The 23,047-nt window shown below is 41.0% G+C and overlaps 1 protein-coding gene across 1 annotated transcript in view; it reads left to right on the forward strand.

Annotated features, from left to right (window-relative positions):
- The first annotated feature begins 3,787 nt into the window (after window positions 1-3,787).
- The window catches only part of LOC134538986 (ciliary microtubule inner protein 2B-like), a 39,631-nt gene continuing 20,371 nt past the window's right edge, over window positions 3,788-23,047 (forward strand). The window contains exons 1-2 of the mRNA XM_063380647.1: window positions 3,788-3,858; window positions 18,035-18,110. Coding sequence (XP_063236717.1) covers window positions 3,788-3,858; window positions 18,035-18,110 — 147 coding nt within the window. The remainder of the gene's footprint in view (window positions 3,859-18,034; window positions 18,111-23,047) is intronic.

Consider the following 23,047-nt stretch of genomic DNA (forward strand, 5'->3'; position numbering starts at 1 on the left):
CAGAAAATAGATGTAGGTATCCTATACAGGTAGCTGTGAATACCTCCAGCGCGCTTGCGTTCCTCCTTGTTCAACCAGCAGCGAGGAGAGAGCTTTTGAGACAGTTCCCGCATTTCCCGTGTAGATAGCGCTACCTGTTAGGAATTTCAAATTTCATTCAGAGATATGGCATGATCCAAATGGCAGAATTGTTTGAAGAAACAGTAGAACGCACAGTTATTTTTTATTGTGTGAGTGTTTCAACAGTGAGTAATATAATAATTAGAAAAGTCATCTCTCTCTCCCTCCCTCTCTGCCAATTTATCCCTTAGGATGTACTTACGAGTCGAGGTTTGAATTATCATTCAAGTTTCACTTCTATCACATGTACTGAGTTTACATTTCCCTTTTCCAAGATTGACATAGGCGACAGTTACGTATGTTGTGTGAAGTTATTCATGATGCTTTTGGAATAATTCCACTAGCGGAATGATCCCCTACTTTCATTCTGATAGACAGCTGCTAAATGTCTATTCTTGAAACTGCTATAGCCGCTATTGGGTTGAAGAAAAATCTCTATGGGAATGTGGCAACATTTATTTTAGTGTTGACGTCATTGGTAGAAGGCCAATCACAATGAGGGAAGGACCATTTCTCATGAAAGTTTGTTAATTTTTTTCATTGTGTTCTTCTCTTTTCTCTAGTTGTTGGATTTGGTATTTAAGTGTATAAATACATAAGTAATAATTAAAAATCCGTTGTAAAGTTACGCCTGAGAAATGGAAAATTCTATGACTTATATGAAAAAATACAGCAGAACCCTGTTATAATGTTCCTGCATATAATGTTTTCCTGCTTATAATGTCATATTTTTAAAGTCCCAATATTTCCCCCATAAGGACAATGTATTTATTTCCTGCATATAACGTTCATAAATATTGTAATTTCCTGCTTATAATGTTTGCTTTCTAACATTCAATAAATGGGGGGAAAATGTTTTCAAACCAAATTATTCCAACACTTACGATAAAAAGATTCCTTTATGTATGTTTATGTTTACAATCCCTTACAATACATGAAGTTTGTTAAAATACAATTTTATGCAATATACTGAAGGTACACAATGTTCATAGTTACGTGTCAGTTGGCACCCTTAGTCATCTCTTCTCTTCCTTGCCATTCCAGTGGGTATTCAGATGCACGTACATAGTCCTACGATATTTAAGTTGCCAACCATTGGCATAACTAAAAGTGTTTTCTATTGCTTTAAATAATTTTTTTTTTTTTCATTCATACGTAGGAATCCCAAAATTAAACATTTTCAGGTGGCGAAGGAGTAGACGTTCTCACTCTTAATGTTGTCATCATGAATGGTGAGACAATTTTACAAAAAATGTGGCAGTGTATCTTTAAAGACAAACAAAATTTAACCAGGGAACAAAACGAAGTTGAAAAATTGTTGGCTTGTTTCAGAAAATTCATGTATCAAGTATACTATCTTTGGTTTTAACATTAAAGTTGTTTACATAGCTTGGTGAGTCCATTGGTACAAAGCTCGAACATTGTTAAGTGCTAAGTTGAGATTTCCTGCTTATAACGTTTTCCTGCTTATATGTTTTTTTCTTGTGCTCCCTTGAAAAACATTATAACAGGGTTCTACTGTAAAAATGTTTTAAGTAGGAAAAAATATGATTGTGTAATGCAATTGTCAACTTTATTTATTGTGGGAAAAAGTACTACAAAAACACAAATATGTACGAAAATGTTTACAGATTCATATTTTTTAGTATTTAAAAAATTCTTATCAATTAAAAGGACACCATTTTTAATTTATTGTTTCTGCTTGATTGGCTTCAAATCGTATCGTATTTTTGTGTATACTTTGAGGTTAATATTAGTTTTATGCTGTGTTTCTTGGTTCATCGAATAATTAATGAATGTGTACATCAAAATTTTTATAATCACTGCAAGTAATTAGAAAATGATAATTGATCATAAGCACGATGACATCCGTTTATATAAACATATAAAGGAAAGCTACAAATATTAAAATGTACCCACGCGTAAAATGAAATTTCATTTTTCAGCATTAAGATTTACCAAGTAGTTAAATATTTTTGAAGTTTAGTTCTGTAAGATTTGCGTTTCCATTTTTCTTTCTGTGGGGCACCCCGACACGACGAAATTAGAAAAATAACCTGGCCGCCGTGGCGCGTATTTTGTTTGTATGACGTCACGGTGACATTGTATTTACTGTGCTGAACCTAGCTCTATCCGCCGGCCGCCCGGAACAGAGAGCTTGGGACAACAACAGCCTAAGTCGTTCTACGCAACTACGGCAATTTCCAACAGAGTTTTTATATTTTTACAACAAAATGTGCAAACATAACGATAGAGCAGTTACATAGCGTCCTTCATACATGTGTGTACTATAAATAAAAATTAGATTTAGAGTGCGAACCATTGTACAGGTTTTACCAGGGGCTCTTAATAGCCACGAATGTGTGTTTTTCATGGTCTCTGTAACAAAAATAATTTTTTAAAATCCACTTAGCGAACTTTCTCCAATATAGCAGGTGCATAGCGTCATTCATGCATGTGTGTATTATCAATAAAAATTTAATTTAGAGTGTGAACCGTCGTACAGATTTAACCAGGGGCTCTAATAGCCTCGTATTTGTGTTTTTCATGATCTGTAACCAGTGGTGGATCCAGGATTTTGGTTTGGGAGGGGCTTGATCCAGCTGAGGCTAGGCTTTATCAAGGCAAACACATAAACAATAGTGGAACCAGATGCTTTTGGAGGGGGCTTGAGCCCCTTAGCCCCCCCTCTGGATCCGCTACTGTCTGTAACTAATATATTTTGTTTAAACCCACTTTGCGAACTTTCTCCAATATAGCAGACATTTGAGGCTATTACAGCCCCTGGTAAAACCTGTAGGATGGTTTGCACTCTAATTTTAATTTTTATCGATAGTACACACATGTATGAAGGATGCTATGTAACTGCTCTATCGTTATGTTTGCACATTTTGTTGTAAAAATATAAAAAAAATTGGTTGTCTGTGAAGTCGGTTTACGGAAGATAGTTTAACGTGACAACGTCATAACAAAACATTGATGAAATGATTGCATACTTTTATGAATAAAATTGAATAATTTTTATTTTAATAATAAAAGAATAAATAGTAGTTGAAATTATACTAGTAATCAGATTTTTAAAATGCAAGAATAATTAATCTTTATTGCCGAAATTGTTGTTGCAATAAGCAATGAAAACCACATTAACTTTTCACTTCACTTTATAAACAGTCGACGAAACAGTTCACGTGTAGGTGACTTGTAATTAATTTTAAAAACTGGCGTTTAGCTATAAAGTTTAAATTTAGTTATGAACAAATTTTCATATAAATAAACTGTAATCAAATATCTATCATAAATTATATGAATCACCATAATTTTTTAGTCAATTGTAACATAACCTATTATTACTGCACACGCCGACAGCGTAACGGAACACAGCGTAACGGAACAATGAGCGTAACGGGACACAGCGTTACGGGACAATGTGCGCAACGGGACACTTTTTCGTGCGTGCAGCCGGCGTTCATCGATTTATTAGACGTCACGTCAAAAACTCGGTTGGAAATTGCCGTAGTCGCGTAGAATGACTTGGGCCGTTGTTGTTCCGGGCGGCCGGCTAGAGCTAGGTTCAGCACAGTGTCCGGCGAGGGAGGGGATGGCGGGGTGATGGAGGGGAGGGAGCAGGCTGGAGGCGCAGGTCGCCGCGCCTGGCAAGCAGTCAGTCATGTACCAGGACCTCAGCGGAGCTGAGAGGAGGGCCTTCGTGTCGCAGACGGACGGCTGCTTCATCCCGGGGTGAGTACCAGCGGCGCCCACGGAACAAGGAACGACGACCATGTGTCGCTATCTGTTGGGGCGGGCCCATAACTACCAGCAATTAGAGGTTCTCATACAAAATTAGTGGCTACCTAGATAGAGTGAATTTTCACTGGTTTGTTTGCCTGATAATAATAGCTTATACATTACTTCTCCTAATAAGTTAATGTAGTTATGTCAGCAATATATTATGAAAACTACTATCTAGCGGACGGGCCCATAACTACTTTTCAGTCTCGGTAATTAGAGTTTCTCCCCCGTGGCGGCGCCCACTGGCGAGGCATCACGTGTTTGTTTACAAGCACTCAACGACCGCATGGAGTTGTTTACAAACAACAGCGGACAGCTCCAAGAATGTTGTTGTCAAGTCAGCCCGATACATGGCAGTGTGAACCACGTGGTACCAACATTATGACGACAGCAACAACAACTTTCTTTTCTCTTGGAAAAACCCTTGTTTAATCATTGTACAGATTTATGGGACATATAAACCTACAGTTCATAAAGATTTTAAAACGAAGTTAATTATGTTTGACATTAGGTGATATCTCATGTGTATATATATATAATTTAACAATTTATCCATTACATATTTTTGTGTTTAAACATCTTGCCGCTAGGTTATTTTTCACACTCTCGTTTGTGTTGATAGTATTGACAACAGTAGCATAAGGCATTATTAGCTTCTACTACTTTTGGTAACTGTAGAATTTGGGACAAGTTACGTGACACAAGACTATATCAATCCAGGCATCTCTGGGGGAGGGACGGAAAGCGAGCATCGGCCGTCTTAATTTTAAGCAAAGTGTTACGAAAACTTATGAAGATTCGGACGTCTCCATTCTAGAAGGCTACGATTTTCTTTTCATCACATGCATCACGTTTTTACTTATCAAACTATCGTTCAGTGAAAGTAAGCAGTGTTGCTAAATCCACACTACTAATTAATAACTGGCGGCATATATTTTTCGCGAAAAAATTTCGATCGCTCCTTAGTCTGAAGTAAGGTATTCCTTCCTGTGATTGGCGGCCGTCTGCAAGAGAAGTCATTGCCCTGTTTGGCTGGGCCATTCACGACACTTTTGCTTCCGCACTGGATGTCTGTGATTGGTGTGCCGACTCAGCCAACCACGAAGCACAGGCAATGCTACAAAGTTTTAACTCACAGCTGGTGTGAAAATATTTTCGTGAAAAACTAACCTCTAATAATTAAACACTTTTCGTGAAAAAAAACGGTAAACAGATTCTGCAAATATGTAAACATTTGCAATTCTTGGCTAATTGGATCACACTTGTTTGATTATAGCCAGCAGTACAGCGGCCAAATCACGTAGACTCACTTTAATGAATGGGTGGTTCTATAGTAAGAAACCAGCCATTATGAAAGCACATCTGGATAGAGTGTACGCAGGTCTGTGAATTTCAGCTTGACACTAAAATAATCCGTTAATTTTTACGGTCTCCAATGACAAGGTATATACACCGAGAGAAAGGTTTGCCTGTCTCGTCAAAATATTCCTTCATATTGAGATAATATTTTGCTGACCCAGCGAAACATAAAAGTCAACCGGTATATTTTATTAGGTGTGCATAGTCCAGTTCGCGAGACGTGAAATTCGGCTGGGCCAACAAAATATTTTGTTGTATCATAGTTTGATCCCCCTGTCTGTCGGTGTATTATCCAAGGTTGTTTGTGTTTATCTCGTCATGTCATCCTTTTTTTTTTTGTCTGAGTTGTCATTTTGTCCTTACTAAGTTCTTTCCTCGGAATTCTCTGTATTGTCCAAGCATGTAACATTTGACATCAGCTGACATCGGCTTGTTCTCTGTGTGTTGATCTTTGTTGTCCATTTCTGAGGGTGTTTTTGTATGACAACCTGCGTGAACCAGCAAGGGCCTAGGTCCAAGATAGTGTGTGAAAATCATCGTTACCCATGGAAATAATCATTCGAAGAATCTTAACTGTCTAGTACCTAGTCATCTTTAGAGGCACGAATGATTCATGGATTCGCGTGGCAGTGAAGCAGACTGAAGCAAGCGGCAGTGCGTCTGCTTCACTTCAGTGACTGCATCACAGATACGCCCTGTGTGACCTTGACGCTCGACAGGGAGACGTGTGCCCCTATCAAGGCCCGTCCTCAATTGCGTCCGACGGACACTGATCGCTGATTGGTCCGCGTGACCCTCTGACGTCATGGGTGGTGTAGGCGATTGTCCGAACACATTTTTCAACTTGAACTTTTGTCGCAATCTGTGAAGAATGAACACTCGTGATTTTTGCGGTTTTCGATTACCGTTTCAAAAGGTAAACAGAAAATAACAGACATTTAGAGTTTACTTTTGCCTTACAGAATAAATAAAATATTATTGACCTCCTACAAATTTCATACGATAACTAAATACATATATTCAAAACATACCTGCTTACACACTTACAAAGCATGAAAATAGTAAACAAAAACAATAATATTGGCGCTCCATATTTACTGCGGTCTGGTGACTGCTTTTACAAATTAGGAGATTCGGGCACACGACATCGCAACAGTAGGCAATGTGACGTCACTCACACTAGGATAAGGACACGGACCGCCCACGGGTTCGGACTGTTGTGAACAACAGGGCGCTGAGCTGGTGTTACTGTCTGTTAGTGCGACACTAGCTGGTGCTTCTAGCGCGGTGTCGCCTCTAAGCGCAGCGCAGTCTTCTCGTCGTGCACAGGACAACCATGAGATCTGAGCCGAGAAATGACGATGGTGTACTGCGACTCCATTGGATGCTGTGCAGGGTGTCTCATGCCCACAGATTATTCTGAAAACACGCGTTCCAGCCATTATCACTCTCCTGAAAGTACTTAAAAAAAAAAAAAAACGAAGTACCTAAACAGAACCCCTCTTCCGCCCTTTCGTAAACAGACCCCACCAGGCATGTGACCAGGGAGGTCTGTGGGTTGGGACCATGCCTTCCAGGATTTAAGAACCAATAAGCAAAGACACAAGAAATTTACAGCAAATTAACTAACTTAAGGTTACAGAGATTATCTCAGGAGGATTATTGTAGTCCATAGTGTGACACCATCATGCATTTTCTTTTCGTTATAGCTGGACATGCGGCAGGAATTGCCTCTTCAATTTGTCTGTGTTTAATTTCGGTTTGTACACGCGTTACTGTAAGTTTATATTTCGTACATATTGCACATGTGTAACACTTTTTTTTTTTAGTAGCGTTAATACATATGACTGGTTTTTCACGAAACGTTCAAAAAATTGTCTTTATAAAATATATTTAAAAAAATAAAAATAAAAACCAGAATACGAAATAATCGGTTTTACTTCCTCAAGCAAAATAATTACTAATATTTCTTTGTGTAAAACTTGGAGTTCTGAACGTTTACTATTCCCCGAGATTTTATCAGGGTGTATTTAGACATGTGCTGCCCCCCCCCCCCCCCCCACCAGGAGGGTAAAATATGCACTGGTTGATACGACCTGTGAAGTAATAAACAGGTATTATGCTAGGTCCAGACCACTCCCACCACCTCAGAATTCAATCCTGGGTCTCATCCTTGGGTTTTATTCTGGCAATATTAATAGATTCGGTTGTAAATAAGAACCACTGTTACAGCATGTGACGGTTATCTGGTCCACGACTCCCCGGCAGCGGGCGGTAGCGCTGACCTGGCGACCGTCGCGCTCCGGTGGCGGGCCAGGGAACCCGGCCGGAACCAGGCCGCACACAGCACGTGCACGCCCTGTCGCCGTTCTGCCATCCTGCCAGACTCCTGCTCCCTGGCTGGTCGTTACCACAACGCCGAAATACCACAACGCCGAACGTACAATAACGCCGAAAACCATAACGCCGAAATGCCAAATTGATCACAACGCCGAAAAATGTTGCTGCGGGGAAGGGGGGGGGGGGCACAGGAGGAAAATGAAAAATAACTGAATGAATTTGTGTGCTAACCTTACCTAACCTAACCTTTGTGGCAGTCCTGCAATGACATTTTTCGGGGTTAATGTATTTCGGCGTTGTGGTACACAGCAGTTTTCTAGCTGTCGGCGTTGTGGTCACTTTGGCATTTCGGCGTTATTGTACGTTCGGCGTTGCGGTGCGCCCCCCCCCCCCCCCCCCCTCCCGACCAAGGACTGCCTCGTGCGTCCCTCGCGGTGGCACTGCCCCGCCCGCCTTGACACACATGGCGACCTGAGAACTGCTCCAGATGTTGGTTAGGAACACTCTGAGGGCGGACGAGTAGTTCTGATTCCGTAATTAGTTTTAAAACTGTATTTTTAGAAGAGTGAAAAGGGATGAAACGCGTAATTTTAATTTCACGCGTGGAACAGCCGGTACTGGAGGGACTTGCGCTGCAACTCGGCCGGGTGGACAGAGCAGGCCTGCGCTCGGACAGCTCCGCCGGTGGCCTTGAAGCCGCGGGTGTTTACATCAGCGACGTGCCTCCCCGCCGCGCTAGCTGGCATGTTGCCGGAGGGCTCTTCCAACAGGCCTGCAGCTCCGCGCACCTGGGACGGGTTTTCATTGGCTGTCACAGCCAGATAGGGGTCGTCCATTAATCACGTGATGTTATTTTAGAAAATTTTTAACCCCCCCCCCCTCCCCGCAAGTGATTTGTGGTGAGGTTTTAGATTAACACCCCCCCCCCCCCCCCCAATAAATCACGTGTAATTTTTTGGTACAAAATATTTTTAAAATTTCAGAATATTATTTTTAAATATAGGTATGATCTAATTTAATTCTGGAAAATTAAGCACAGTGATAAAAATGTCCAGACACACATTAGGTCTTTTACAGATCTCCTAGTTTAGACATCGTCGCATGGTTTTAAAGCATAACATTCGTGACAACGATTTACGCATGTATTCGGCGCCAAAATCACAGTCTTACTGGCGACTGGCAAACCGAGCCGGGTGGTTCATGTTGCGGCGGGCTGGGATATTGTTGCCAGGCTACGGCGAGTCAAGGTCACGCGTCGCTTTTCGGTTTAGTAGAAATCGCGCGAAAAAATAAATACACGTGATATCTCTCTACACCCCCCTCCCCCCTTGTGATATTTCGTGATTTTTCCCGACACCTCCCCCCCCCCCCCCCTTTTCGAGCCTCACGTGATTAATGGACGATCCCATACAGGAGAAGGAGTCTCCTAAATTATTTTATTTGTGTAGTTTTTTTTTTTCCTTTTGGGAATTAATTTAAATAAACTTTACTGTGTATGAAACTTGTTTCTTCCAAATGAAATCTTTATTTAATGGTGGGTAGTGTAGCGAGTCTCAAGTTCGCAGATCTGTGCGATTCGCAAGGGAAATTGGAGGGGGGGGGGATAGTTTTGCACGTGGGGTTAACCGACATGTCACCTCCGTACGTCGTATACTTCCCGCATGTTGGCCCACATGCATGCAATAAGCAGTAAACTATAAAACAGAGAATGTTTTCCATAAGACTAAGCTTTGACACCAAACTCGTTTCACAGTCACACTTTAGCAAGTGCAGGCAGGCCTCCCCCAGTGGGGGTTGCTTAGTTCCAGACACCCCCCCCCCCCCCCTGTATACGGGTCACCGCCTGTGGCCGAGTCCTATCGTTAGAGACAGGAAAATTTCGCGGATTCGTTTCTCGACAGGCTAAAATTGTAATACATATACCCTAAAGCTGATTTTGCTATTGGCTCACTGTTCAACAGCCAGTGAACTGTGAATTCTATCCTGAAGGTCATAGAAACAGCGAATGTTTCCAGTCCTCAGTTATCGCCGACAGTAGCTGGAAGGATAGACTTCACTGTCACATATGCATGCTCGCACAAACTCCACCTGTTCATTGGTTGCTTGCTGTTTTGCGAGTATTCTCAACTGTTTAGCCTGTGATTCGATACTTATTTGAGGGCATCTCATTGGCCCAGAGTCCTCCGGAAAAATGAGGCAATAATCATTAGGGGGAATCAGGCCCCGCCATCTTAGATTTTTTCCCTCTTTCTGCTATAACTCTACTATTGAACTATTTTTTTCTGAATTGTTGGCATATTGAGGCATAAATCACACCTCCCAGACCTTCTGCGCCTTGTTTCAACCACAAATTCACTACAGGCTCCGGTCTGTAAGCGCCGCGACTACAACTATAGACTGATGATCACACCGGTTAAACTGCTGACTTAAGTAGCCAGAGCTAAGGCATATGCCATGAAAAAAAAAATTTACACGGGAGCTTTAATGCAAGCGGTTTGGAAATATTTGAACTTGCAAGAAGGCGAGGTCCTACCCATTAAGACACTGCACGAGGCAGGACGAGGTGAAACCAGGGGGGGGGGGGGGGGAGGAGAGAGTGTGCGACCCGCCGACAATGGAGAAACAACACCGCCACCTTCACTCGGCTGTCGCCGCGGTGACAAGTCATTCTCAGCCAGCTCAGACTACTTCTCCGTGACAAAAAGTAGCCGAAGCCAGCCTTAAAAAAAAAATCTCATTGTATTTCCAGAGATTGGAAGAAGAAAAAAATAGGCGTATTAATTTCAAGATCCGCTAGAATTAATGCTCTGCTTCCGCTAATGGCGCACAGTTACTGGTAGTCTCTGGGCCAATGAGAAACCCTCCAATAAAGAAGCATCGAATCATTGGCTACCCGGTTAACAATTATCACAAGTCAGCATACAGTCTGATGTATGACTGTGGAATCTATTCTGGAGGCCATTAAACCAGTGAATTTATCCAGTTATTAATTACTAAAAAAAAAAAAAAAAAAAAAAAAAAAAAAACACAATATGTATCTGTATCATTACCCAGCAGGAAATCCTGTACGATACTGGATAGCCTAATACAGTTGACAGTTGATAGCTACACTAGACGCTTATTCTGCAGGAAATTTTTCTTTTCAAGTCCGCCCCTCACTCCAGGAATCCTCGCTGTATAGTGTTGGTTGTGTTAAATTATGGTTTTAATGTTTTCTTATGGGAAAAAAAAAACAAAAGAAAACGGTATCAATATGTCGCAATATCTGTATTTCCCTGCGCTCTTTACGAGGCACTTACCTGGGGGGGGGGGGGGAGGGGGGTTTATGGAATATCCTTCACAGATACGGACGGGAGGTTCGGGGACCTTTGCCCGAGAAAATTTGAAAAAAAAAAAAAAATTCGATAAAACAACTCATTTAAGCCAACCTTATTTTTTTTTTCTAATTGGTCGTAAGGATTTTAAATATTTGATTTTTTTTTTTATTAAAACCTCGAATAAATTACGTTCACGTCACATAATGACTCGGGGTGTATACAGTGTAATATAGTTTAGTGGAGTTAGTCATGGCTAGAGACAGGAAATATTCGCGGGTTCAGTGACCTCCAGGATAGACTCCACTACACTCTACACACTCGGGCAAATGCCACCTGCTGACTTGTGAGTCGTCTCGACCGAGTGTCTGTGATTCGACACTTGTTTGAGCGAGGGTTTCTAACTGGCCCTCATTACTGCAGACAGTGAACCAGTGGTAGAAGCAAAGCACACGGTGCGTGCAGTAGCTGAGAGCAAGTCAGGTTATGAAACAGATGGAGCCCATGTGCACAGTGGGTCACGGCAAGCAGAGGAGAAGCAAGGTCGGCCCGGAGGTAGCGGTGTGGTGACGTCACGAGCGGGACACTCGGCGCCCGAGCAGCCGCTGAAGGCCGGCGAGTGGTCCACTGAGGCAGAGTGGCCCCTTGTGCCACTTCCTCGGACCCCTTATCACACTGTTGATATTATCTTTGACAGTTCCCGAAACGTCGCTTGTTTCTGTTTTGGAAAACTATTGTGTTTGTTTCGTCTTTTCGTTTTGTCGTGTTTTTGTCTCGTTCCAACTGTTGTGCTGAATTTTTTTTTTTTTTATGGTTCAATATTTATGTGCTGTCATCATTTGTGTTTTTTTTTTTTTTTTTTCGTTTTCTGCTGTTTTGGCAAACTATTGTGTTTGTCTTTTCGCTTTGTCGTGTTTTTGTCTCGTTCCAACTGTTGTGCTGAATTTTTTTGGGTTCAATATCTTTGTGCTGTCATCATTTGTGGTGTTTTTTTTTTTCGTTCTCTTAGTTCATTTTTCTTTGTTTTTCTTTGTTTGTTGACCTTATTCCTGTTATGGAATATTATGTGGTGTTTATATCCTGTTGACAACAACAATTTTTTACTTAATTTGTGTTTTTTGTCTTTTCGGTATTTTTTAGTTTGCTTCTACAGAAAAAGTGCTTAGCAATGGCGTATATCCAAAAGCTTACATCAAGTTACACTGTTGAGTTAAAACAATGTATTTTATAAATGAGGTAATAAGTACGGACCACCTGCTTGCGGGCCAATAGGGAGCTCGTCACGTGACGCGCGGAGCGGCCTGATTGGCTCCGACACTCGCCTGCCGTCCTCGAGCACGTCGTCGTGTTTGCTGTCGCTGTTGTCGCGTGATGCGCACTCCTGCGCCCGCAACCGGCTCCTGCCGTCCGCCACAACTGCGAGGTAGCTCGCACGGTCTTCAGGCCGGGGTCAGAAACTACACAAGCAACGCAAGGAAACCACTAACATTTGCAGAGGAAACCAAATTTATTACTCGTACTTCTTTCGATAATTTTTTTCCCCATGAAAACATATGGAGTTGTGAGTAATTTTAATTTAAAAGGTCTTAATTTGTTTCACTATGCACAGGTTTTTAACAAGTGAAAACTAGATGCATATAATATGCGCATTAAAAGTCTGCGTCTAAATGTTTTCTGAGCGCTTCACCTCCGGCGCGGAAGGCGGTGACGCAAGCCGAAACGCAAGCAGTTTAAAGTTGGCCTGTGTTCGCGTTGCGTTTTTTGCGTCTTGCGTAATGTATGATCGGGTATTTAACCAGAGCAGAAGGGTTTGATTTGCGCCGTTGGCATGAACCTATAGCTCTCACAAAAAAAAAATTCAACTTCCATTATTGAGCAGACGAAATGTTCAACTCCATCGCTGCATACTATTTTTGCGTCGCTGTATTGTCCAAGGTTGTTGTTTGTTCGGCGTTTACTGTTCCTACTGCAACTACCTCGTCGTTTTTAACCCTTTCCGTTGCTGTGTAGACAATGAAAGTTTGACATCAGCTGACATTGACACGTGAGATAGCGTTTGTTGGTTTGCGATGGGCGGCCGCCAGCAGGAGAAGGACTGGAAGGCTGTGACGGGTCGTTACCACAACGCTGAACGTACAATAACGCCGAATACCATAACGCCGAAATGCCAAACTGGCCGCAACGCCGACAGCTAGAAAACTGCTGTACCACAACGCCGAACTACAGTAACGCCGAAAAATATTGCTGCGGGGAGGGGGGGGGGGGGGGCCACAAGAGCAAAATGAAAAAAAAAAAAACTGAATGAACTTGTGCACCTAACCTAACCTAGGCTAGCCTAACCTAATCTTTGTGGCAGTCCTGCAATGACAGTTTTCGGCGTTAATGTATTTCGGCGTTGTGGTAATTAAGCGTTGTGGTACACAACAGTTTTCTAGCTGTCGGCGTTGTAGTCAATTTGGCATTCGGCGTTATGGCTTTCGGCGTTATTGTACGTTCGGCGTGGTGGTGCGTCCCCGGCTGTGACCGGCGAGCGGGGGCCGGTGTGGAAGACACCGCCCGCCTGTCCAGTGGCGCGCGCGGACAGTCATGAAGGGGGGGCACGCAGTGTCTCAGGGCAACGCGCCGCCGAGCACGGGCGTATCGACCTGCGGCGAGGGCGTCGTCCCAGGCCTGATCGACCACGGACCAGGCGGGGTCGGCATGGATCCGGCGAGGGCAGGGCAACTAGAGGTTATCTTTGAAAGATTTGTGCAATGGGAGTGCATGACTTGATGTAAGTTTTTGGACATACGCCATTGCTAAAAACCTTTTTCTTTTGAAGAAAAACTAAAAACTAAAAATAAAGAAATATATAAATAAAACCCAATAAAAGACAAAAAAAAAACACAAAATTAAGCAAAAAATTGCTGTTGTCAACAAGGATATAAACACCACAAAATATTCCGTGACAGGAATATGGTCAACAAAACAAAGAAAAACAAAGAAAAATGTACTAAGAGAACGAAAAAACCCACAAATGATGACAACACAGAAATATTGAACCCAAAAATTCCTGTCACGGAATATTTTGTGGTGTTTACATCCTTGTTGACAACAGCAATTTTTTGCTTAATTTTGTGTTTTTTGTCTCTTTTTTGGGTTTTAATTATATATTTCTTAATTTTTAGGTTTTTAGTTTTTCTTCAACAGAAAAAGTTTTTAGCAATGGCGTATGTCCAAAAACTTACATCAAGTCGGCAACCAGAGGGTCTCACTCCTAGACTGCACCAGGTTTTGTAAAATTCATCAAGAGGAAAAACAAATAGTGAACTACTCTGCTCGAAGACTCCACGACGGATCAGCGTGGTCTCCTGTGGTCCAGCGAGGACTGGAGAGTGGGGCGAACCACCCGCGAGTCACCTCTTGGCTTCCCGCCCCGCCGCGCGACCAAGTATATCTACGGACTGTTTTTTTTTTTTCAAACTTCGATGGGCTATATAAAAAAAAAGACAAATTTTAATTGCTTAATAATGTTATCATCAAAAGTGCAGCAGGGTCTTACTTATTTTTTCAACATAATCGCCAAAAACGATGGAGGCACTTGTCATGGATGACCTCGAGGAAGTTGGCCGCCAGTGAAGAGAGACACAGCGCCTCGCTCTTTCTCGCTGCTCGCACATCTGGCGGCGAGTCTCGACACGGGAGGCAGCACTATCAGTCCATCCGTCTCACAGCGGCGTCATCTGAACACCAACTTTTCAGCACAGTTTTTCAACATGCAAGTAAATAAGGGTTACATTAAATTCCAGTTGATCATTCTCATGACACATTAATTTCATTTACAATTTTTTTGCTAGTGAATTAACAATTTCAAATCAGGAACTACGCCCGAGCATTGTAATATCTCTCGACAATTTCTTGCCGCAGTATGATTGATAAATACGAACAGTGCCCTGGTCCCGCCCAAAAGGGTTTCCTACTCTACTCTCATTGGTTGTTGCGCCGTGCGTCCGTAACAGAAATGAAATACGTTAATTTCCCTTCTACGCGCACGACCGTGCTGCGCGCTGTTGTGTATCAGCAGGCTGGAGAACATGGCGGTCAGATCTTGCGCGCACGAGCTACTGGTGCTGTTCGGGCGTGTCTCGTGTCGTGGGGCCGGGAGCGGCAGGGATGGTGGACAGTGGCTCAACGAACCTGGTACAGATGTCACTAAAAGCTGGTATCTGAAGAAAAATAAACTGGTACACTCCAAGATCTTACACTGACAAAGATCCTGTAGATTTGGTTTCATAGATTTTATATATATACTAGCGGACCCAACACACGTTGTTCTGTTCAAACGTTTTAAATTTGAAAATATTTACAGGAAATTTCCCTGAATATTATCACAGCACCCTCTGCCGGGTCGAACTGAAATAAAAATAAAATATTTCTGAATATTCGATAACGCGATAACTGCGCTTCCTACCGGATCCAATGTAAAAACATCCAACGTAAAACAACTAAATTTAATTTAATTAATTAAAAATATTATTTATCGGATTGAATTGTGAATCCAAACCATTCTTGAATCCACCTGAACACACACTTTAAAGTGGACCCGACAGACGTTGTCCTAAAATTATATATTTTTCTAAATAAACTATAAATTAAAAAATATAAAACTTAAATTTTAAATATACTTTAAACTTTAATTACTATATGCAATTTTTATTTTATAAATGTTATAATTTATTTTACAAACTTATATTTTTATTTTTAAAGAGGCGTTCAATACGTCATAAGTTGCATAGAATAAAATGAGAACTGACGATTTAAAATTGTAGGTTAAGTTGATTGGTATTGAATGTACGTGTATGCATCATTAAAATTACGAAAAAATAATGTTAATTACTCACTTCAATACTGCACCTCACAAATTTGCACAATGTATATTTTTAATTACACTTTAAAATGTTATTTCAATAAATAATAATATATTCTCAATAAGCAATTATATTTTAATTTTAATGTAATAACAACAATCCATAGAATCCATCCAAAGATTAACAACACATAAATAAATACACAACACACACATATATATACTGTAAACCTAAACCATTCAAAGATGAACAACAACAATTTATAAATAAAAAATTAATTAAATAAACATTTTCCAGTGGACCAAATTGTGAATCCAAACCATCCTTGAATCCCCGTGAACTCACACAAAAAATTTCATCAAAATAAGTCCAGCCGTCTAGGAGGAGTTCAGTGACATACACACGCACACAAGAAATATATATATATAAAGATATATAATGATATTTATATAAACTGCTTTAATGGAAACATAAAAGGTTACACAATTGTCAACAAATAAAGTATGATAAGGTTGGTAACATATTTTTATTCAATCGGCACGCCATGATGGCAATACGGCATGGCGCTGTGCAGGGGCGTAGCCAGGGGGAGGGGGGCGGTTTAGGGGTTCAAATTCCCCCTTAGCACCAAATCTTTAATTTTCTTATTCATCACTCAAACAAATTTCATATTAAAAATAATAAAAAATTTACCATTACAATATTTAAATTGAAGTAGCGAAAACTGCTAAAATAGCACTATTTTACACCTTAAAATCCAAATTTTCCCGGGGGAAGACCGCCGGACCCCCGCTTTAATACGGGGGGGGGGGGGGGAGGCCATGCTTCTTAACACCCCCCATACACAAATCCTGGTTACGCCACTGGCGCTGTGATAAATTCCTAGAGAACTAGCTTCTGAAACTATAAGATGGCCATAAAAACGTTAGCGCCTAGTATGAATACTTTCAATTAAATTAGCACTTAAAATTTTCTCTTGAAATGCAGTTTTATTAAAAGTATACAGATGGAATTATTAAAACGCAACTATTCGAATTATTCGTCCACGCCTAATGTTAATTGGTAATGCATGGCGCATCGCGTATGGTCGATGTTCAAAGTTGGTATTTCTGCATACCAGCACAATTTCTACTTGGTACATGGTACAAGACCCTGAAGAATGGTATGTGTACCAACAAGTTGGTACGTCTAACATCCCTGCGCGCCGCAGACCCGGGGCTCGGGGAATGACGGCAATCACCGGCGATGCCCCCAGAGCAGGGTGGCGTGGTCTCTGGTCGTCAGCCGCGACCTCGCCATCTCAGTGGAGATCTCCTCGCCAATCAGGCCGGAGTCGTGACCGCGTGGTTCGGCAAGTTTCCCCCCAGCTCGGGAGTTGCTGCAGCCCTGACCTGCCCCCGCTGACGTCACACCTCGCGGCGGCCAATCTAAACTAGATCTCCCTAATTGCCCCAGGTAACGCCCCCGGCACGCAGGTCGAACCGACGTCGCCCCAAGGTCGCGAGCTGCGTCAGTGGTCTGTAACATTCACCCGGTGTTCGGAGCATATCCGGAGTATTATTTACGAATGTCATACAAGAGTCTTGCTGTTGATAAGTTTCTAATCAATGTAGAAACAGGTTGGTAATGATCCCAATCACGAAAAAAAAGTCAACACAGACCAAACACGGGCTGATATTTAAATAAAGCATTTAAGTTTTTAGTGGTTCAATTTGTTTTCAATAAATGATTTACATCTAAAAAACACTACGAGGAGAGATGTAAAGTAGAATTGGGGCACTCATACAAAAGCTTGTTTTGTGTTTATTTCCTATAAAACATGAAAAATATTTGCAATTATTGTTAATGTATATGTGTGTGTGTGAAACTAAAAATTAAAAAAAAAAAGGTGTTGTCTGTAAAGTCGGTTTACGGACGATAATTTTACGTGAGAACGTCATAAGAAAACATTGATGAAAAATTGCATACTTTTTAATTTTCAAATATTATTTACTGTTTTTGCAAATTATAATTTCAATAATTTGTTTAACTATAATCACGAACAATTAGTTAAAAAGCCCGCCTTAACCTATTTGATATTATAGAAGATTTTCTCGCACGGTGGTTGGCCGGTTCTTGCACGCTCGGCTCAGGCGGAACGTATCGTTGTGTCATGCTTTTTCGTGCGTGCAGCCGGCGTTCATCGATTTGTAAGACGTTATCACGTCAAAATGCTAATGAAGAGTTGGAGACAGCCAGGCGTCAGCGACTGTTTGTTGTTCGCAGATACACGGGCCACTGCCCCACGCTCAAGTTCCGCTTCGGGAAGCGCTATGGCGCCAACACCAAAGAAGCTCTTCAGGTAACTATCCATAGTTGTTTACAGTTCTTATTGGGGCCCAGAGATGAGCGCCTGTAAGTCCAGAGGCCGTTCAAAAGGGCATGCGTCTCCTTAGAGTTGCTCAGTGAACAAGCAACAAGCCATCTATGACCACACAGGGCGCTATGCTCGCGATGTTAGCTACGACAGTAAAATACAGCTGGCTGCATCACAGGTGTCACTGACCACACAATGCTGTGTTCGCTATGTTGGTGACGTCACCAGGTGTTTGCTTCTCCGCTATTTTTATAAACGTCACTGATTTCACGCATGCGCAGATAAACAAAAAACACCTGTTTTCGTGCGAAATTGTGCTGTACCCTACTTCTGCGTTCGCTTTTTTTTTTTTTTTTTTAATTTATTTCTATCAGTATTGTGCTTTTGAATTGTCAAGTCAACGGAGAATTTAATTAAAAGATTTCATGAAATATATCAAATTAGTTTGTTTTTATATTAAGTTCATGAGCCCGTTTGTTTTTATGTTTAAATACTGTGGAGCAAGCAGAATGTTAATGTCGGAATCATCAATCGAATCCCACGGCATGCGTCTCTCTGACATCGCGAACCAGACTGTCCTGTCTGGCCTGGCGCAGCGAACATAGCGAAGCTTTCTGTGAGGACCCGGCTGAAAGCTCTGGTGTGAAGAGGGAATTGCAGTGAAATAATAGCAGCCAGCTTTGAAAATCCACGGTAGGCAATCCGTTGGGTTATGCCTTGTCAGAACAGTAATAATAGAAAAACTCCAGTTTTGTAAACTTATAAATCTAAGATGGCGTTCAACTCTCAACACTTGCCTCTTTCACTGAAGATATTGTGCGTAAGTGCACTGACATAACGTGGTACTGGGCAGATATCTGTCATGTCCTAGATTACAGCACAACTCATCTCTTTATAAGGTTGTTAATACTTGACAAAATAAACGCACTATTGTTCATAAAAAAATACTGCCAAGAAAATGCGTAGCCTGGCCATTTCATTGCATACGCATTAAAAATAAATAACAAAATGTTTTATTTGTAGTATATCATATACAGCACGTTCCATAAATCAACGTAAAAATTGAGAACAGTTAATAGGTCAGTAAATTATGGTTCTGAATCAAAAAATCAAAATTCAAAAAGTGTCGTAATTTTTGAGTTATTTTGATAAATGTTTAAATACCCATCCTACACCAAATTATAAGATACAGTTACTAAAAAAAATTGTTATGGAGTTATAAATAACCCTACCTTTGCAAACAATCCAAAATAAAATCAAACATTTAATACTTTTAATTAGAGGAAAAAAAAATATTTGGGAGACTTACACTGCAAACATTTTCTAATCTTTTACCAGTCATGCTGTAAAAAACAAAAATGGTTTGCTAAATTAGAAAGTTATTTGAAAATCTAGCTTGTTAAAGCAAGTAACTTGTTAAGTTAGTAAAGCAGGTTTTTTTTACAGTACCTATGATTAGTCAAATATACCCAGTTAAAAATTTATCTCGCATTAGTCTTCCAAAAATGCTTTTCCCTATGTTTGAGACTTCATTTTTGTAGCAAAAACCTTTAGTCTCAGGATGTAATTACTATTAGTCACAGTCTAATTACTTTTAGTCTCAGTATCTAATAATTTAGTGCAGGTTATGGATTAAAAATTTTAAAAAATTCTTAGCTCAAAAACTATGACACTTTTTGAAATTTATTTTTCTTTATTCAGAACCTTAATTTACAGGCTTGACATAGTTAGTGGAACACGCTGTATATTTGAAGGTATTATAAATTACATCAATAGTAAATAATGTACATATCATTATTTTATTGTAAGTAGACAAGCATCTTGTTGTAAATACTCCTTACTTGAATTTAGCGTAATGTTTCACCAACGTAGCGACCTTTTTAACATTCGTGCACTTCTCCTACTTGAGTGCTGAAACCATCGTCACGGACTGGACCAGTGAGTGGTCCAGTGGTCTAGGATGCACTCCGCAGGTCTCTGTGCTCTCTCGGCCACCTCGACCCACCTGGCCACCTGGCTGGCCACCTGCTGGCCACCTGCTGGCCACCTACTGGTTCGAGGCCACTGGGGCCGGTCAGGGTAGCGAGAATTTTTCAAAAGGAAAAAAAAATCATTAATGCTCACCAGGGCCTTTGAGAGAGGGAGAAAGAAGAAGTTGGCCCCGGGTGGGGGGGGGGGGGGGGGGAGGCAAAAGTCATGTTTAATTTCTGAATTTTTGTAAATATTTACTCTGATAGGACAAATTTTACATGTCAATTTCTAATATAATTAATTAGGAAAACTACAAGTCATGCATGCAATACGCGCATCCAACTATGTACCTTCATCGCATTTAGTATTTCTGTCCTGAAGAAAAAAAAATGTTTATTGCAAACAATTTTTGAATTTGGACCAATCGGAGCTTATCGGAAATGATATTTTTCTAAGTCTTATTTCAGAACGTGCAGCATCTCACTTCGCACGCTCTCGCCTGTGTACTGACTAGTAGTTATTGTTTCCTAGTCTACTCTGGCTTTGTGTCCCTCAGCCAGGTCATGGCGATGTCTTTTTTCTCCTTCGGCATCCAGGGCGTGATCCCTCCTCCCCCACCCAAGCCACGACCAATCACAGCGCGCTTCTGGGAGCAGTCGGGGAGTCACTCTAGGACAAGGGAATGCGCATACCTAGAGACATGAAAAATTCACATGGTTCATTTTGTGTTTTGCTAAAAATTCAAATAATTATACCTTATTGCTGCTTCTGCAATTGGTTTACTGTTAATCTGGAGGACTGAGGGCCAATTAGAGACCTTCACTCATAGAAGTGTCGAATCACAGACCACCTAGTCGAGACGTCTCACAAGTCAGCAGCCAATGGAACAGTTGGCATTTGCCCGAGTGTGTCTAGAGGATATTGGAGTCTTTCCTGAAGGTCATTGAACCCGCGAATTTTTCCGGTCTCTACGCATGTCGCAAACAGACGGTGAATGCGCTCTGCAATCAGGGCCGGTGCAAGGTAACACGTAAGCCTAAGATTTTGTCAACAATCAAATGTAAGCAGGCTTGTGTGTGTGTTTTTTTTTTTTACGTTTTTACTGATTACAAATCATAAACAGGTCACCGTGGAGTTTAAATAATTACTTATATCAATATAAACATGCCAAACTGTTACAAAAATCCATTTTCATCTAGTTTCAATAATTGTTAAAGTAGGTATATAAAGTATGTATGAGGGCAGGGGAGGGGGGAGGGGGATCCGGGGATCCGATCCAGACACCTTAAGGCTTCGCTTCATCACCCATGTTGGATTACGTCACTTCCGCCGGCCATACACGCACGAAAAAGTGTCCCGTTACGTTCATCAGCCATGTACGCACGAAAAAATGTCCCGTTACGTTCATCAGCCATGTACGCACGAAAAAATGTCCCGTTACGATGGACAGACCAGCTCGCCAGGACGTCTCGCTATGAAAAGTATTAGGCGGTAATAAACAGCCAGGAGGTAACGAATATAAGCCTACTTCTACACGTGTTATGAACGCCGGATACATACGGCCAGGCAACCGTGTGTTTTGGCGCGCTCTACTTCCACGACGCGCAACGGCACCGGCAAGTTTTTATTACTACCTCCTCTCAAGTTCTGATCTCCTAATACTTCACAGCAGAGAAGCGCTGTTGGTCGGAGCCCGTAGGTACTTCCTTCGCACGCCTAACCTAACCTAACCTAACCTAACCTAACCTAACCTAACCTAATCCATATGCTAATCTATGCTAACCTAACCTAACCTAAACTAAACTAAACTAAACTAACCTAACCTAATCCATATGCTAATCTATGCAAACCTAACCTAACCTAACCTAAACTAAACTAACCTAACCTAACCTAACCTAATCCATATGCTAATCTATGCAAACCTAACCTAAACTAAACTAAACTAAACTAACCTAACCTAATCCATATGCTAATCTATGCTAACCTAACCTAACCTAACCTAATCCATATGCTAATCTATGCTAACCTAACCTAATCCATGCCAATCTATGCTAATCCATGTCAATCTATGCCAATCCGTATGCCAATCTATGCTAATTCGTATACCAATCTATGCTAACCTGTATGCCAATCTATGCTAATCCGTATGTCAATCTATGCTAATCCATATGTTAATCCATGCTAATCCATTTGCCATTTTGTATTTCTAGTAATTTCCACCAACTTCGAATCATGTCGTCACCATTGCAATTTTCGTTACGGTCGCCATATTGAAAATCCGCAATTTTTATGTTAGAAAATCGGGAAAAATTTTAAAAATCATTAAAAAAATTAAATAATCGAATTAAATAAAAATCTTAAAAACCACTGTTGCAGTTATTGTTACGGTCGACATCTTGGATTATATAAATGTTGCATATTTCGTTACACCCGCCATCTTGGTTGAGTACCATATCATTCTTACACTTTTCGTTAAGACCGCCATATTGGGTCCTATTAATGTTACAATTATCGTTATGGTCGCCATCTTTAAATTTAGACACCATCTTGAAAATCTTTATTTATTATACGATTTTAATGAAAAAAAAGTTCAAAATTCATCAAAAAATTAACTTAATAGAATTCTGTTTATATCGATTCCCGTCCTTGATTCGAAACCGGCGAGGGCAAAAAATATAAAATCAACAGATCCTTCCTCCACAGAAGCCACCTTCAGACTGACCTACCTCCACCAATAACAAGGTATTTACCATCAGCTGGTATGACGTCACCACACCTTTGACCTTGACCTTGACCTTTGACCTTGACCTTGAAATTTAACCTTAACCTTGAAATTTGACCTCGACATTGATCTTTGACTTTGACCTTGATGTCCATCACGGATCCGTCATTTTATGTTCAGTACATGCTAGCGGTCATTGCCACCATCATGTTTTCGTCTGCTGGAGGTC

The sequence above is a fragment of the Bacillus rossius genome, chromosome 14 (assembly GCF_032445375.1).
Source record: "Bacillus rossius redtenbacheri isolate Brsri chromosome 14, Brsri_v3, whole genome shotgun sequence".
Classification (NCBI taxonomy): Eukaryota; Metazoa; Arthropoda; class Insecta; order Phasmatodea; family Bacillidae; genus Bacillus; species Bacillus rossius.